This window comes from Crotalus tigris, unplaced genomic scaffold (assembly GCF_016545835.1).
Source record: "Crotalus tigris isolate CLP2741 ecotype Arizona unplaced genomic scaffold, ASM1654583v1 scf7180000017680.1116333, whole genome shotgun sequence".
Lineage (NCBI taxonomy): Eukaryota > Metazoa > Chordata > Lepidosauria > Squamata > Viperidae > Crotalus > Crotalus tigris.
In genome coordinates, this window is record NW_024096562.1 from 62,109 (window position 1) to 80,368 (window position 18,260).

General features: G+C 36.7%; 1 protein-coding gene across 12 annotated transcripts in view; it reads left to right on the top strand.

The window, feature by feature from the left end:
- CDKL3 (cyclin dependent kinase like 3) overlaps positions 1-8,864 on the top strand; it is a 53,394-nt gene extending 44,530 nt beyond the window's left edge. For 5 of the 12 annotated variants that reach the window (XM_039337471.1, XM_039337467.1, XM_039337476.1 and 2 more), the window contains 2 exons: positions 2,375-2,537; positions 8,490-8,864. In XM_039337471.1, coding sequence (XP_039193405.1) covers positions 2,375-2,537; positions 8,490-8,671 — 345 coding nt within the window. In that variant the 3' untranslated portion in view covers positions 8,672-8,864. Of the gene's footprint in view, positions 1-2,374; positions 2,538-2,721 lie in introns of all 12 variants that reach the window. The other 7 variants (XM_039337468.1, XM_039337477.1, XR_005556062.1 and 4 more) reach the window with 6 other exon arrangements.
- Positions 8,865-18,260: the final 9,396 nt, after the last annotated feature.

Sequence of the window (18,260 nt, forward strand, 5' to 3'; positions counted from 1 at the left end):
GTAGATGCGGTTCCATTGAGGACCACATGCTGAGTACGGCCGTCAGCCAGCTACGGATCCATCTGGTGGTGATGCTGTATAACCCACATTTTTCTATCTTATCAAGTAGTAGGTTGTGATCTACTTTATTAAATGTCTTACTGAAGTCCAAATAAATTATATCCACATCATTGCTCTGATCCACTAATTTTGTCACTTGGTTAAAGAATGCAATAAGATTTGTCTGGCATGATCTGTTTTTGACAAACCCATGTTGGCTTTTAGTAATGACTTTGTTTGCCTCTAGATGTTCGCTGATTCATTGTCTGATTATCTTCCCAGGTATTGAGGTCAGGCTGATAGGTCTGTAATTTCTTGGGTCCATTTTTTTTTCCTTTTTTGAAGATGGGAACTACATCAGCTTTTTTCCAGTCCTCCGGTAGTTCCCCAGTGCTCTAGGATCTTTGAAAAATATAGTTCAATGGTTCTGAGATCACATCTGCCAGTTCCTTGAGAACCCTGGGGTGTAATCCACCTGATCCTGGTGATTTGAACTCGTCTAGGCTGGACAGGTGCTCACTTACCATTTTCTTGCCTATTTTAACTTGCATTTCTGTTCTGTTTTTTATGGCACTATTTTTGGTAGGTTGGTCTGTTTTTTCCCCTTTTATATTGATGCAAAAAACGAGGTAAATAGTTCTGCTTTCTCCCTGTTGCTCCTCACTTTCTTGCCACTTTCCCCCACTAATGGACCAATTATTTCCTTCACTTTCTTCTTGTTTTTTACATGTTGAAAGAAGCTTTTTTTGTTATTTTTGACTTTGGTCGCAAGCCTTAGTTCATTTTGAGCCTTAACTTTCCTCACTTGCAGGCTCGGGCTATTTGTTGATATTCTGACTTAGTTATGTGCCCCTCTTTCCACTTTCTATAGTTGTCCTTTTTATCTTTCAATTTATCAGAGAGTTCTTTATGCAGCCATGCTGGTTTCTTTTGAGAACTGTTATTTTTCCTCTTTGTTGGTATTGTGCTGGACTGGGCTTTTATTATCTCAGTTTTCAAAATTTCCCAAGCTTCTTGAGTTGTTTTCCCCTTGAGGATTCTCATCCATGGAATCCTTCCCAAGCCCTCTCTAAGTTTATTGAAATTAGCTCTCTTAAAGTCCAAGACTCTAGTTTGACTGTGTTCTATTGCTTACACTTCCATAATGTTGAATTCCAATATTGCACGATCACTTTCTCCCAAGGTTCCTGTGGCTTCAACACCTTCTATCATTTCATCTCTGTTAGTGAGAATTATATCCAAAATGGCTAATCCCCTAGTTCCCTTCTCTACTTTTTGGGAGACAAAATTGTCTGCTAGGTTTGCAAGGAATCTGTTTGATCTTCCACTTGGTGCAGAGTTTGTCTCCCAGTTGATGTCATGGTAGTTAAAGTCCCCCATTTCTATTGTGATGTGCTTCCTACATACTTTAGTTAGCTGACTAGCAAAAAAATCATCTATTTCCTCTCTTTGGTTGGGTGGCCTGTAGTATACACCTATGGTAATGTCGTTTTTTTCCCCTTTTATATTGACCCAAATGCATTCAAGACAGTTTTCATCATTGTTGTGCTCTATTTCTGTAGAGATGTAGTTGTTTCTTACATATATAGAGAGCAACTCTGCCTCCTCTTTTATTTGGTCTGTTTCTTTTAAATAATTTAAATCCCTCTAGCTGTGTGTTCCATTTGTGGGTTTCATCCTACCATGTTTCCGTAATGGCAACAATATCATATCTGCCCTCATTAACCTGAATTTCTAGTTCACCCTGTTTGCTATTCATACTCTGTGCATTGGTGTATAGACATTTGAGTCCTTTATGACTGACCCTGTGTTTACTTTCTATGTAACCTGTGTGGTGCCTGAGTTCCCCTATTGTCTTACTACCTATTTGGTTAGTGCACTTTGTGTGACACTCACTATTAGAAGCTTGATTTTGCTTGACAGCAAAGTTGATATTTTTTAAAACTTCTATTTCCTATTATAATGGTATAAATTTATTTGGTGATAAAAGCTTTTCCTAAATAAAGGAAAGATTTTTAGTATGTTACATGAAAGGCAGAAATGAATAAAAATAATTTTAAAAATTAAATAAAGTAGTTCAAATCCAAAGAATTCTTATAGATATCTCCCAAGAATAGTTATTTTGCATGATTAGGACCAAGTTCTTATATTTCTGATAATTAATTTTTAAATTTTTAAAAATTATTTTTTATTTTTTTAAAATATGGTTTTGGGCGGCATTTGGTGCTGTTGTATGTACAATTGTCCATGAAGTGTTGTGTTGCTGATTTGATATAAATTATATTATAATCATGGTATAGATGTTTCCTTGGATGCATAATTATTCCATGTTTAGAACCAAATGGAAAAGGTTTCCCTGTATGAAAGAGCTGCTCAAATTGATCAAATGGTGAACATAAACAGGAAGAAACGCAACATTTCAAGATGTGAGAAAAGAGAAATTCACTTGCCAGAATTAACTACAACAGGGCAACAGAAAGAACTGAAAGCAATGGAAAGTATGTTTGTTATATTCTACAGATCTTTGTGAATATGTTTGGTCTTTGTGTGTATAATTATGGGCTTCACATCTGAAATGTGTATACGTAATTATGGACTTTAAATACAAAGTAGAGTAGATAAGATAGTTCCCAAAAATAGTTCCCAAAATGTTTATTGACAGCAAATAATCTTTTCTTTTAGTACACAACTGGAGCAGCATCTTTCCTTTGTAAATGGATGACTGCATGCAAACCAAATCTAGAAATTACTGGAAATGGGAAGAAATTCCGCTATTATTGGAGTACAGTTATTGCTGGATTTAAGTGGCAGCCAGCAAGCATATTTGCCCCCAATTCAAATGGGGTCTTTAGCCTTTATATTTTTCCATTAGACGCATTAGTTGTGATCCTTGACTTACAGCCATTTGTTTGGTGACTGTTTGAAGTTACAATACTGAAAAAAGCAACTTATGATCATTTTTCACACTTAACAACCACTGCAACATTCTCATGGACACATGACGTTGGGCAGCTGGCTCATATTTATTGATGATTGCAGGTGTCCCAGTGTCACCTGATCACCTTTTGCGACCTTCTGACAAGCAAAGTCAATGGGGAAGACAGATTCACTTAACAACCACGTTACTAACTTAACAACTGGCAAAAAAGGACATGAAATAGGCAAAACTCACTTAACAAGCTTGCTTAGCAATAGAAATTTTGGGCTTGATTGTGGTAGTAATTTGAGGATTACCTGTATTGTGTAAATGTCATTGGCTGCACTTGTTTTTGTTTGATTTTTTTAAAACAAGCCCCTCTATCTAGTGCTGCTTTCTCCAGTAAAAAAATAGTTTCATTAGAATATTTTAAACATAAATAAAATACTAAAAGATAAAGTCCTGAATAATTTGGCCTCAAGATGGTCAGGAACATGTATTGCTTTATTTTCTTTGAACTGGAGAATTTCCATAACCAACCGAGAAACTACTTTGCAATCCCCTCATTTTCTTAAAAGGCTTGCAATACATGAGGTAGGGGAATAGAAGAATCACTTTTTTATTGGTGAAATATCTTTTGGATAATGCAGTGTGAGATATCAAATATATTCTGATATTTCGCTAGCCATGCCATTTCCCCATCAGAGCAAATTTGAAACTCAACCCGGCAATAGAAGTCACAACATACTACTGTGTTCATTGAGGCAGTACATGTCTATAAGCAGCAGATAACCAAACAAACATCCAAATAAGTAGAATACAATGTGTGTGTGTGTGTGTATGTTTGTAAGTACAGTATGTAATGTCATACGTGTTCATTACATAAGGATGTGATACCTGTTGCTGCATTCAACTTCAGACCTGTTCTGAAGAGACTAGTGGCATGACTAGCAAAAAAATGTATTCATAGTATTCATGGTCTCAACTGACATTCCCCAGAATTCATTTCACTAATAAATAGCGGCCATGAAAACTGCAGTGATTTCTGTTTTCAGTTCCTTTTTTAAAAACAGATCTTGGGCTATTTTTAACGCTAAGCAGCCTGAGGAGCTTCAAATTTGGACCAGAGGCAGTGATTAATGTTGCTTTTCTGACGGGTATTATGCTCCTGAAAATGGCCGCTTTCATTTATTTTTAACCATACAGGCTGACGTCCTCAGATATACATGTACTGAAAGCTGAATTAAAATATGAAAGCTTTGATAAACAGATCATTTTTTCTTTTGCAATGGTTTCTTTTTGCAGTATTCAAGGATTTTGTTAGCTATTGGGTTGTTTGGAATACTGGAATATCAGAACAGAAAATGTGCAATTCTATATTAATAATTTTATTAAGCTTATGAAGATGTAAATACAAAAGGTGAAATATTGGAAAAATGGAGAAGGAAACGGGGAAGAGGAAGAAGAGTAGGGGAAAGGGGGGAAAAGAAAATCATTGACTTCTAACTCTTTTTAGCACACTAAAATAAGATAGTGTCATTACAGCCTCAACTTTTTACTTTTATATATATACCAGCCATTTCTAACACAACAAAGTGATCTAAACAGCCAAACCCACAGTTTAATTTTTTTTAAAAAAAAGAAAGAGAAAGAAAAAAAAAGTGCAATTCTAGAAATAGTTATTTTTTCTTGTAAAAGTTAAACAGGTAAGAGTGCTGAAAAGGGAGTCAAAGAAACCTGAACTATCCAAAATACCATCTTTACTAAATATGGATCAGAATCGTGAAAAACAAGAAGTAAGTTAAATTTCTCTGCCGTGAACTTATAGCCATGTAACAATGTGCTTAGTCTATTAAAATTGATTGAAACTTCCTTGGCTTTGTATATGCAGTAAGGACAACAACTCAGCCAAAAATTAAAAGTCCAGGATAACCACAATCCCTTTGGATAGTTATCCATGGGAGGATAGGATAGTATGGGAAGGTATGTGATATCCATTTGAAATGAGCAAGATATGGTTGATGAAAATGTTGTGACATGAATTTCCTGCTGGGGATATTCACATTGCTGGTGGGCTGCTAGGTCAGAATGGTATATAGATCCTATGGGCATCAAAGCCCTTCATTCACTTTGCATTGGGACTTTACATTGGCTTCCTTGGTTAAATACCTAAACTGACAAAGAAAGTTCTCCTGATTCCTTTCTGAGACTTGATGCCCATATTACTTTTATGGTAGCAGAATCTTGGAAGTACCAGAAAATCTTGCTCTTTCACTCCCATGTTCCCAGAACTTCTTTGAATTCCTTTGGTCAGTTATTGTTTGAATAGGGTTATGAGTAACATTTGCATTCTTTGGTCTGTTGTTTATAAGTACATAAAAAGTATGATTTCAAGCTGCATAAGGAATGGTAAAAACTGCTGCTAAAACCTTTTGGAAATTTGATTGCAATGTAAAACACTGGGGTTCTGGGGAAGATTGGTGTGACTGCCCAGAGTTGTTTTTATACAATTTGATTAATAAAGAAATAAGATGATTTTAGTGAGCTTCTAATAAAAGTCTTCTAATTTATTTTTCAATGCAATATTTAGAGCACAGGAAATTCAGGAAGTATGCAAAATGAATGAAAAAAGCCAAGTTTTCCATGTAACAGCATGCATCTTGGGAAGATATAGAATGTCTGGCGTAAGACATTTGCTTTTCAATTAACTTTTCATTTAAAAAATGCCATGGATAACTCTGCAGAACATGTGTAGATCCTCTAATAAAGTATTTTGAAATGCAGTAGTCACCAAACTATTCATTTTGTGTGAAATTATATAGTATATTTAAAGGTACAGGCAAAGCAGACCTATAATCAGTTGGTTAAATTAAATGTTTGGGGAGTGCATATGTTGTTATTATTTTAGTATTAGTTTTCTATTATTAGAAAACCCTTGCCACCCAGATGTTGTTGATCTACACTTTTTAATAACTACTGCCTGTATGTTCATGGTCAGGGATGCTGGGAACTGTAGTTCTTTAGATCTTGAGGAACCACTTCTTTCCATACTGCCTCATGTATTCAGCCTGGGAAATTATCAGATTGTTTTGTTTTCACTTTGTGGTGAAAAAACAAAAACAAATAAAAGAGAAGACATACCACAGTTTTCACAGAAATTTCAGACTGTTGAATGATCAGGGATTATGCTGGTATATGTACTCAATGCTCACACTAAGACACCAGGAAACACCTTAGCATTCAGCTTCACATAAGCACACATAGAGTAATCAAAATTATACCAAAGTGCCTTTAGTCCATTAGACGTCACTTGCATTGCTAGCAATGTACAGTTCTATGAAAAATGCATTATCCATTTTTAGTTTTTTATGAATTTTGCATATCTTTGCCACTGAATATTATCCACTACAAATATTTTTAATTTTGGTATTATTTTTTCTCTCACATAATTATTTGGTAGAAATTAATAGCAAACATATGCAAACATTTCAACAGGGAATGAATACTTTTTAGCTTTTCACTCTTCAGCTCCATGCAAAAAAAAGATATTGCTAAATGTGGCTATTACTAATAAAGCATATCAGAACATTGTATAAGATAATATGCAAGGATTCTAGCTTATGGAATAATTGTAGCTGGTCTCAACTACAAAAGATAAGTTTGGATAAGGAGAAAACTAACAGAAATCATCCACAAACACAAACATTTAGAGCCCAGGACAACTCTTACCATAAACTTCTAATGTTTCTAGCCTTTAGCCACCTTCCCATCTCTGGTTGTTCACTGGCTGCTAATACAAAGGGCCTTCAGTTTATCCTGTGACTTAATTTGCCTTTGAAATACTATTGTCTGAGTCCCTGTCTTCTGTATTTCTGGACATATAATTTCTGCTACTTGTTATGATGGAGAAAGTATTTGTAAGATATTGTAAAATGATTTGCCCAATAATAATAATAAATAGATATCACTGCTGAAATACAATCATGTAACTTACATTTTATATATAGTACTGTGCAAAAGTCTTAGGCCACCACCTGCTTTGTTGCTCTAGCAATGTTTTAATGACCATAATTATGTTTTGGTCTTGAATACCACATCTTGAATATCCAATTTGTTTGTTGATTTCCCTTTGAGAATAGTCTTGCTGATGCAAAAGTATGATTTTTTTGTCTGTCAAATTCTGTGTTCCTTGGCATTTTGACTGAAATGATTTGATAGAAATTGGGCCTTATTAGCAAGCTTCCAATGAATTACACTCATACAACATGTGTCTATAGTGTATGTAATCCTGAAGCATATGTTGCACAAACCTGATGTAATAGACCTTTTTGCACAGCAGTCATTTTAGCATGACATAATAAGACACATACAGGTGTTAGCAATGGCAGTACCTAGGGTTCCATTCCATTTAGGTTTATGGGGGCCAGGTGTCTGCTGTTGCTCAGGTGCAAGGGGAGGTCACACCACATACTTGTCACTTTGGCCCGTGGAAGCTGTTTTTTCTGCTTTTCTCTATTTTGGATTCTGCACACGAATTTCCTATATTTTCTGGCTATACTTTAATAATGAGACTAAGACATAATTATATATGGTCATTATACAATTGCTACAACAACAAATCTAAAGGTGGCCTAAGACTTTTTCATAGTACTGTACATAATCAGTTTTTCTGATAATGTCTGATTCTGGGTAAGCAAGCACCAAACATGCTGGGAAAATTTTTTAAAAAGCAGCTTCTCATCCTGGTTCTTATTTTGAGAGTAAGACAGTTTATCAATTATATCACTGGTGATGTTAATTAAAGGTACCCTGTAGCTCTGATGTACAGTATTTGAATGCATTGCATAGGCAATAGAATATGAGCACTGAAAGCATAATCTTAATATTTAGCACAATCAAAATATGGAGAATCAGAATAATATATACATGTGCGGGGCAAAATATTCAGAAATGGCTTTTGAAAATGGCATTATGGACTACTACATGGTTTATCAAGATATCTATAGATGCTGAAATATGTAAAATTGCAGTCAGGATTCTTCAGATAGTGATAGAAAGTAAATAATAAATATCTGTAATGTATGTGGAAGAAAGTAAGAACAGGAGAGATGAGTAGGAAAAGGATAATTGCCATATCTATACTGTATCCAGTATTTTTATTTATTTATTAGCTTTAGAGGCTACTGAACTCCAGATTTGGTGAGCTCATAATTAAAAATGGAAAAACAATAAAAAAATATATGCCCATTTTGTTTCCATCAATTTGACATAATCAGGATTGTGCAATCTGATCAATGCAGTGCTATTAATAATATGTCTATTGCTCTAATTACTATTATTTGGAGAAGGCCATTGTCTCAAAGCAAGTGGGAAAAACAGCACTGGCTGTAGTACCTTTTGATTAAAACCAGCCAATACGTTAGGGATTACAAAGTATATTCTACTTCAAACTGATAGGAGTATTTTTTAATTATTCATATTGGTTGGTATGTTTTAAATGCTCTGCTAAACTGTTTTTTATTTTATTTTTCAGGAGGTCAGAGAAACTTACTGTTAATGCAACACAAAGTGAATGAATGCAGTTTTTTTCTTTATGGTTTTCCATTGATTATGCTTTTCACCATTCAGCTTCAAGTACTTGATAAAGGAAATAAACAGGAAATAGCTTTTCCTCATACAATGAATATATATGCTGCAGGATTTTTTCCTAAATAAATATATACAGTAATTCTCATTTAGCTAATTAAAAATATTTTAATGTGTCTTGCACATGTCATGGATAATAAGCTGAATTTCTGTGGTTCTTTATTTGCAGAGGTTTTATTTGCAACCTGAATCAAGGATCATTTTTACAGAATTGGAAAGGAAACAAACACACTATCACTTGTAAAAATAAAATATAAGAAAAGGAAAACCTGTAAGTGTATCAGCTGCTAAAGACTTCTTTCCCTTCCTCTACAAAGGCAATGAAGTTAGACACACTCTCACTCAAGTACACACCCAGAAACACATATTTTCTACAGCAGCTGATCAGAATACCACAACAATATGTGCCTGAATATTGTCTATTTTTATTGTTTAATGATTACAAGTAACATAGAAACATTACTATAGCAAAGCTCACTCAGTGTCATTAGTTGCCTTGTGTGATTCTGTTAAATTCTATAAAATAGCAACAATATTTACTTAGTACTAGGTTTTTGGACATTAATTACAAATATATATATTGCACATATATAAGCATATAGCTAATTATCATCAAAAGAACATAAAATAACATGGCAAAGGAATGCCAAAACTGAGTCAGCCTCTAACAGAAAGATAAGGAATGTTGCAATGGTTGCCAGAACACAAGCCTAAATGCAGGCAGTTGTCCCTTTCCATGTCATTGATGGTATGGTTATTAGCACTTATTGTCAGTCTTTCAGGATGATGTCAGAAAACAGATTCCATAAGATATAGTCATGTGAAAAAGAAAGAACACCCTCTTTGAGTTCTATGGTTTTATGTATCAGGACATAATAAAAAATAATCTGGTCCTTAGCAGTTTTTATAAGTAGGTAAATTCAACCTCAAGTGAACAACACATGTCATATTATATCATATCTTTTATTTTACAAAAAGAAAGCCAAAATGGAGAAGCCATGCGGAAAACTAAGTACATTGGTAGTGCTTCCATAGGTATGAAGAGACTAAGTAGCAGTCAAGTCTCTTGACCAATTGATCATCAGTAAGTGTGACTATCTCTATAAAAGCCAGTTTTAGGAATTTGCTTGTCTCTAGCATTCAGGTATGTGTGTTAACACAATGCCGAAGAGTAAAGCAATGATCTTAGAGAAGCAATTGTTGCTGCCAATAATCTGGGAAGGTTATAAGGCCATTTCCAAACAATTTAAAGTTCATCATTCTATAGTGAGAAAGATCATTAGTGGAAAACATTCAAGACAGTTGCCAATCTTCCTAGGAGTGGATGTCCCAACAAAGTCACCCCAAGATCAGATCATGTAATGCTCAGAAATGATCCCAGGCACACCAGCAAATTTACAACAGAATGGCTGAAAAAAGAAAAGAGTCAAGGTGTTGTAATGACCCAAAGTTCAGACCTCAACCCTACTGAAATGGTGTGGCACGACCTCAAGAGAGCTGTGCATACACAAATGTCCACAAACCTCAATGAACTGAAGCAATATTGTAAAGCAGGGCTTTTCAATCGGTGGTATGCATACAACTTGTGGTACATTAATGAGTGGCAGGTGGTACACAGCCCTGCCTAGCCAAGTGTAGTGGGGGAGGGAAAGAGCCAGCACAGGCAAGGACTTACAATGAGAGAGTCCTCTGGAGCTGCAAAGGTCCCAGGCTCACTTCTGGCTTACCCTCCCCCATGAGAAAGGAGGAGGGGGGTAGAGACAGGAGAGCCTATAAAAGAAGATAGTTTGAGCAGTAGAGGGAGAGAGAAAAAAAGGAACAGCCTTGGGAGGAGGCAGAGTCAGCTGCACGGAAGGGGGAGGGTGGGGGGAGATCAAGCAGGCTGGCCATGAGCCGATCTAAACTGCTGTGGTAGCCACCTGTGCTGGCAGCAGCAAATAAGCAAGAAATGCAGTGGGGGAGGGGTCACCCTCCAAGAGGAATGAAAAAAGGCAGCAATGGCTGGAGGTGAGGCACGGAGGAGGGAAGGAGATGGAGAGTGGAAGGATTCTTATGTACTTTTGTGACTTTGAAGTTCTGGGATTTGTGCAATGAGGGCTTTGTGTTCTTAAGGAGTGTCTGGCAATTTCTATTTGGCTGATGGCTCATGTTAGCTTCTATTGCTCTGCTGTTGTTAGCTGTAAGTTTTGCTGCAAGGGATTTTGAAGTATTTTTCTCCTGAATGGATTTTGCCTGTAGCATTCCTTTACTTATGAATGGAGCCATTTGGGGAGGTTGCCTTAGCTGGCAGCCAGTACTTACTTTTTTTTTCTTCCTTAAGTGCCAGCTGCGCTCCTTACTTTCCTTTCTAGCCAGTAGCTAATTCTTAAAGGGGAATGTGCCTTTTTAAGCTAGTGCACTCAGTAGCTTGTCTTTTCTGTCTCTGGAGGCCTTTCTTTGTTTGATCAATATATGGAAGAGGGAAAATATGGGTGGGGGGGGGGGTTCAAATTCTTCCTTCAGAAGGAGATGGGAATGAGAAAAAGGGAAGCAGGGAAGGGAGGAAAGGAAGTCCCGCCTTAGCATTTGGCCACCAGCAGCTCTGCCATTGACTTTGCTTGTCAAAAGGTTGCAGAAGGGGATCACATGACCCTGGGACACTGTGACCATTATAAATATGAATCAGTTGCCAAGCATCCAAATATAAATCACATGACCCTGGGCATGCTGCAATGGTCATAAGTGTGAAAAATGGTCATAAGTCATTTCAGTGCAATTGCAACTTTGAACAGTTTTTTTTTGGGGGGTCAAGTTTTTGACACCTTGCTAGGTGGTACTCAAATATCGCCATATCCTAAAAGTGGTACAATCGGTAAAAAGTTTGAAAAGCCCTGTTGTAAGGAACAGTGGGCTGAAATTCCTCCACAACGATCTAAGAGAAGATTGATAAAGTCAAACAGAAAACAATCACTTCAAGTTATTGCTGCTAAAGATGGTTCTACAAGCTATGGAATCATAAGGTGAACTTAGTTTTTCACACATTGCTTCTCCATTTTGGCTTTCTTTTTGTAAAATAAATGATGACATGGTGTGATATGTCATGTGTTGTTGTTCCTCCGAGGTTGTATTTTCCTATTTTTAAGAACCACTAAGGACCAGATGATTTTTACTATGTCCTGATACGTAAAGCCACAGAATTCAAAGAGGGTGTACTTTCTTTTTCACATGACTGTAGATGTCACCTGATATCAAGCAAGTGCTTCATGAAGTGGCTCAGACTGCACCCTTTGTTATGGCTTGTTGCCTATTTAAAATACATTAATAATTGTGTGGTAAAACAAATTCTAGTTAGGCACATTTTTGAGAAAAGCTCAGCCAGTCTTATATAGCTGCATAAGATCCAAAATAGAAATCTGTATTGGAAATAATGGCAACTATATTTTAAAAGAAAATCTTGAGTGTGTATATGAGTCTAATCACAGCTCCCAAAAACCCGTAGCAATTCTATTACTGCCCAAACTACTTTTGTACATTTTTTATTATCTGCACTTACATATTCATAGTGTCATGGTTCCGACAGATGTTACTCTTCAAAGAATTTCGAGGCATTGTTTACCTTAAAGAATCTTTATTCAAATAACATGGCATCGGCATGTACATGGTGGAAGCCAAAATCTGAATTCCCCTCCCCTAAACACATCAAAGCACAATTCCCTCCTCCAATTAACAGTCATAAATCACATTCTCCAATTAGTTTGAAATGCAAACCTTCCCTCCAGTTCCAAAACTGTCATTTCTTATCTCTTATTTCAAACAACCTTGAAGAATACTCTACTGCGATGTTGTTATGTCTAACTAATCCCCATACACATTCTTCCCCCTCCCTCCCAGCATCATCTAATTCTAACTCTAAAAGTAACAGGTTAAAGAGAAAATGGCTGCATCTTCATATATTGTCAAAGCAAGAACATCTGATGTTAGCAGCGTTGACACATAGCTGAAATCCCACAATCAAACCTTATTTCTTCTTGCTTTGCATGTTCACAGGAGAGCTGAACATTACAATTCTGTTCTCAACTTATATGCCATCCTGAGGGTGTGGTGCTTTTTAAACAACACAAACTTTCAAAGCATAAGAAGTTCTCACTAGTGAATGCAATAGCCTATATTAAACTATTTGGTAACCACAAAAATAGTTCATGCATAAGTCATGCGTGCTTCAGGACTATAGTAATTGACACATTTTTTCTTTTGTGACACTTGCACAATTCTGTTCTATCTTGTACTGCCCTGATTTTTCCTTTGATCCTTGTATCGTTTTACCATAGCTGTAGTTCTTCTGAGTTCGTATTTTTAAAAAATCCCTAGCCCCAAAATCTTTTTTTTTTTATAATCATGATGATTTGGTAGATTTCTCTCCATTTGATTTTGATACCTAGAAGTCTTATGTCCATCATTTGTTATCATTATTAACTTGAACCAAACCACTACACACTGAAGATCTCTTCACTGAAGATTATGGATTCAAATCTATCATGTTGGTTCAGTTTAGGGCTGAGAAACTTGGTCAATCACCCAGCCAGTTTCCATGCCTGAGAGAGAATGAGAATCTAATATCTTAACTACTTTGCCATGCTGGTTCTCATACTTGATAATGGATCCTAAATAGAGATGGTTTCTACATAGAAAACAATTATTGGGGGGGGGTGTCTCCCAATTTTAAATATAAGATTTAATTTCAATTGTAGTTGATTACCTGAGAGCAGCTTTGTGAAGCCAGTACTGGACTTCATATTGTCCTAAATTTCCCATCTCTCTGGATTTGTTGCCCAAAGAAATATACACAAAAAAGTGAATATGTTCTTTTTGTCTCAATAATAATTGTAAGGTAGACAGAATAGACTGTGTAGAGGAGATCACATCCGACCTCTTGAGCAGGAATAAGTGCTGCCTTTCAGGAGAGTCACTTATATTTATATTCTCTTCCCACATATGACTAAATGCTCCAAAAATAATTCTAAAAATAGCATTTCAGCCAGTTGATTATCAGATCACATGCTGTTTCTTTCCATGATTTTATCGCTTGTCATTACTGGAGAGAGAAGGATTAGGTTTCTCTCTCATCATAGTCACTCCATGAAGCTAATCATTAGATCTTATCAACATCACTTGTTAAGCTATTTTGGAGAGAAAGCTAGGCCTTTTATATAGTTATTCAGACTAAGAAAATTGGGTATATTGGGGTATTTTACAATTTGAATAAAAGTACAATATTAGAAGCATGTTGTTGGAATTTAGTGTTAATGAAGTAAAACAATAACTTGTTTATCCACTGTACTTGTAAAAATCCCCACTCAAGCTATTGTTAAATCATATTTCATTTTGGATGCACATAACTTTTGCCTGTTTGTTCTCTGAACAATGTAATACAAACTTCTCTGGTGCCTTTGGTGTTAAAAATAGGTGATGATGCAGTTAGGATAATTATGGTGGGTCTGAATATAGTTTGCATTCTTACATAACAAAATGTTCTAATCCAGAGCCTTTATTAAAAGGGAGGAGTGGAATGATATGCTGTGGCAACCAGAAATTATGTATATATCACTGTTCCCTTTCCATAGACTAGATCAGGAATATACCTTCACTGCTTGAGTTGAAACCATCTGCAGTCAAGTATCATGAAATGTGATACTTTTGTTGCCTAGATTCAGTGATGGGTTACCACACTGCAGACATTTGTGCAATGAGAGAGAGAGAGAGAGAGAGAGAGGGAGAGGGAGAGAGAGAGAGAGAGAGAGAGAGAGAGAGAGAGAGAGAGAATGTGTCCCATCAATCTGCACCTTGATTTTGCTGAATGATAAAAATAGCATTTAGAATGTTTCAGTGTACAACAAACTGCATGAAGAAGCACTGCAGTTCTGCAAGAATTCATCAAACCACTCAGTGTGGTAATATGTTATTTTTTCCATATTGGGTGTAGTTAGTGGTGGGATTCAGCCGGTTCGTACCACTTTGGCAGAACCGGTAGCTAATTTTTTTGTTGCCTAGGCCCAGAATGGACTTCCTGAAGCAACATCCACACAGAGAACCGGCTGTTTCTTCATATTTGAATCCCACCACTGGGTGTAGTGTTAAAATATCAGGCTAGCGATGGGGAGACCGGGAATTCTAGTCCTGCCTTGGGCACAAAGCCAACTGGGTAACCTTGGGCCAGTCTCTCTCAGCCTTGGGGAAAAAAGCAATGCTAAGCCCTTCTGAAAAACCTTGCCAAGAAAACTGCAAGGATTTTTCCAGACAGCATCCAGCAGTCAAGACTGACTCAAAAACGCACACAAAAGGATTTCATTTAAATGTTATTGAAAAATCCCTAACTACTGCAATCCTACAGAACAAGTAATATATTTTTGTTCAGGCACATTTGACTTGATCCTGTCAATCCCACTTTATCAAATGCAATATGGCTATTTGTACAAACACAGATTATAATCCATCAGATTTTGCTGAGAAATAACAGGTGTTTCTTGTGGGTTGACTGCTTTTCTAACAATGTATTTGTAAGCACATGCATGGAAGATGGTAGACTGCCCTCTCTGGTTCCTTGGAGGAAGACCCTACAGCAGTGTTTCTCAAGAAGGGCCCTGTGAAAAGTTTCTAGACGTTCTGTGAGAGATTGGGATAAAAAAAAAAAAAACACAATTTTTTGAAGTCTGTACACTGTAGAGTGCTAGCACTCTTGGTGATGGTAAAGATTATGGGTCATGACTCAATTGTCAGCCTATTTTTCTGTTATTGTAAACATTGTTAAAACATTGATTGTGTCAGAAATGAATTGTATTGTGAAATTTTCATATTTTTTCCAATTTTTATTTAGTGGTTCCCTGAGATCTGAACATTATTTCAAAGAGTGTGTGTGTTAAAGGGTTGATAAAGGCTGCTTTGAAGCATTTCTTCATAATCCCTCCTGGATTCTCCCATTCTGTAACAATCTATTTAGGCCATTGTCATTATTCATGTTATTCCAGGGAAAAGTCCTACTCTGCATTGTGTCAGGAAGAAAAAGGGGGCAAATGTCCTATGTTCTTATCAACTATTTAGCCAGGTGAGGCAAAAAGTACTACTTATTTATCTTATGCTATTTCTGTGTTAGATGTTTATTCTACCTTTATTACTTTTATAAATAACTCAAGGTGGCAAAGTTATTTAATTCTCCTTCGTCCTCCTATTTTTCCCACGAGAACTCTGTGAGATGAGTTCGGCTGAGAGAGAGTGAGTGACCCAAAGTCAAGCAACTGGCTTTCATGCCAAAGATGGGATTAGAACTCAGTCTCCTGGTTTCTAGGCCAGCACCTTCACCAAAAGTAACACTGATTCTGAAGAGTTTTTCCAGCCATTTGCTCTTCTAGCCAGGAAAGCAGTCACAGAATCAGAGAATAAAGGCAGGAATGACAAAAACTAAGAAAGGCACCCAGTAGATTATTTTCTGTAATACCAATAGAAGAAAACACTTGTAGCTCAGGATTGAACTGTGAGGTCTTTGGTGTTCTTTGTGCTGGGTTATTTTCTGGCAGACATCTCATAACCAAACTAAGTAACATCATTAGTGCTAGAAGGGAATATGGTTTGCTCTCGGTTTATATACTAGTGATTTGCCCTGTCAGTATTAGTGGGAGTGGTCTTGGTGATTCCTTGTTAGGCTGTTGTTTATTGTTAGCTTGTTTGTCTGAGTTGGTGGCTCCTTGATAGGAGTATTGTTAACTTCTTAATTGTTGGTCTAGTGTTAATGTATTTATTTTCTATTTTCTTATTTTCTGTGAAATAAAATCCATATTTTAATTCATGGCTCTCTGACACTAGTCACCAGATAACTATTTCCTGACTTCCAGGCCCAAATTTCTGATGAGTAGGATACTGTTTCCATGGCTTGTAACCAGCCCACCAAGAAATGTCCCATCTTCTATGTGAGAAAAAAGGCACAACTAGGACAATATGGAACCAGCCTTCTCCCTTTATAAAGGCTTACTTCAATGATAAAAACTTTCTCCTGACTGGGCATGGTATTCAGTGTGATTTTCCTATGCTTTGATTAATTTTACTTGGTTTCTAGTTTGATAGGCTTAATTTGATCGATGGATTTCATTTGAATTTTCTTATTTTGGGATCTCGCTCTCTTGAGGTGGGATTTTTTCCCCCAGGCACTAATGCTAGGTGCTCCAAACAATTTTTCCATTGGAGAATCTGTTATAATTTTCCTCCCCATTGCCTCTTTTATAAACCTAGATTAGCACTTAGAAGAGTGCTAGAAGCGTGTGAGGAAAACAAAAGACTATTGCTTTCAAATGCTAATTCTCTGTTACAGAGAAGACAATTTACACTAGGAAGGACAGTCAGATCCTGCCAGTTGTCTATGTTGCTTGTTCTGTCACCAATGAGTTGCTTAACAGGTGGGCCAATACAGGTTATCTGCTTCTGCCAATGACTGAATCTTTTATAGCTGGGGTGAGGAGCAGCAGTACCAATAGGCTACTTCTGGGTGGTGTTACTCATAGCTACTCACTGGCAGCATCACTATTCCCTTTCAGTGTTCATCAAGGACAAAGCTTGCTCATTACTTATTTCTCCCTTTCCTTTCACCCTGGTCCTTCCTTTGCACCTATTAGCCTGAAGGACAGGTGACAAGTACATAGAAATAGCATGGGGGGCAAGGTGAGAACTTCCAATGCATTGGAGGAACTCCATCCTGCTTCTTTCTGTGCCTCTATCCCATACCTGCAACCTATCAGGCAACTTAACAGATGGCTAAATTTACTGTTCAAGGTACCTGTCCATACTTCTCCAATCCCACATGTTGAGAAAACATTGGTAGTTATATTTCCCATAGCAGCTGATGCTCAATGGGAGGGAAATAGGGAAATCAACCAATGACTTTGCTTAACTTGTTGTGCATTGACACTATTATGCCTTGTTAGTGAGGCATAATAAGATTCACCTGCAAAATAAATCTACCTTAGATTTTTGTTGGTTCAGTGGCTAGTGGGTAGTATCTGTAAGGTATGTTCAGAAACAATTTATGAAGAAGATAAATAAATAGCAAATCAGCACATCAACCAACAGTTACATGCTGGATGACGTGCTGATTTTCTATTTATTTATCTTCTTAATTTGTATTTTGAAGGTCCTTCTAGGATGTAAAGTTAACAGAAGTACCAATAAATAACTGGTGATTTACAAGCCAATGATTGATTTTCAAGACAATGAAGGCATTGATTGGCTTGTATATTAGGGGAAGCTGATAAAAGATTCTTAATTACATCTCCCAGAGTATATATGTAGAAATATTCCTTCATATGTGTAGGAAATGCCTTCTTCAGATAAGATTTTTTTCTCCCTCACATTGCCCAATGTAACATTTTCTCCCATATTTACTTATTCAGATTGTAAGGCAGGCTGGTAAACTGACAGGTCACACAAACCATCACAGGCACCAAGGAACACTAGCAGTTTAAGTCTACACATCTTAAAAGTTGCTGATGTTGAGAAGCACTCCTCTAAATCACTGAGTTCAAGTCCAGCGCTGTTACAACTGTGTATGTGTGTATGTATATGTATCTATTGTTCAGGAGTGCTGTCTTTCCTCTTTCCTTCCCTATAAGAGCTCTTGGGAGGATGCCAGGTGCAATGG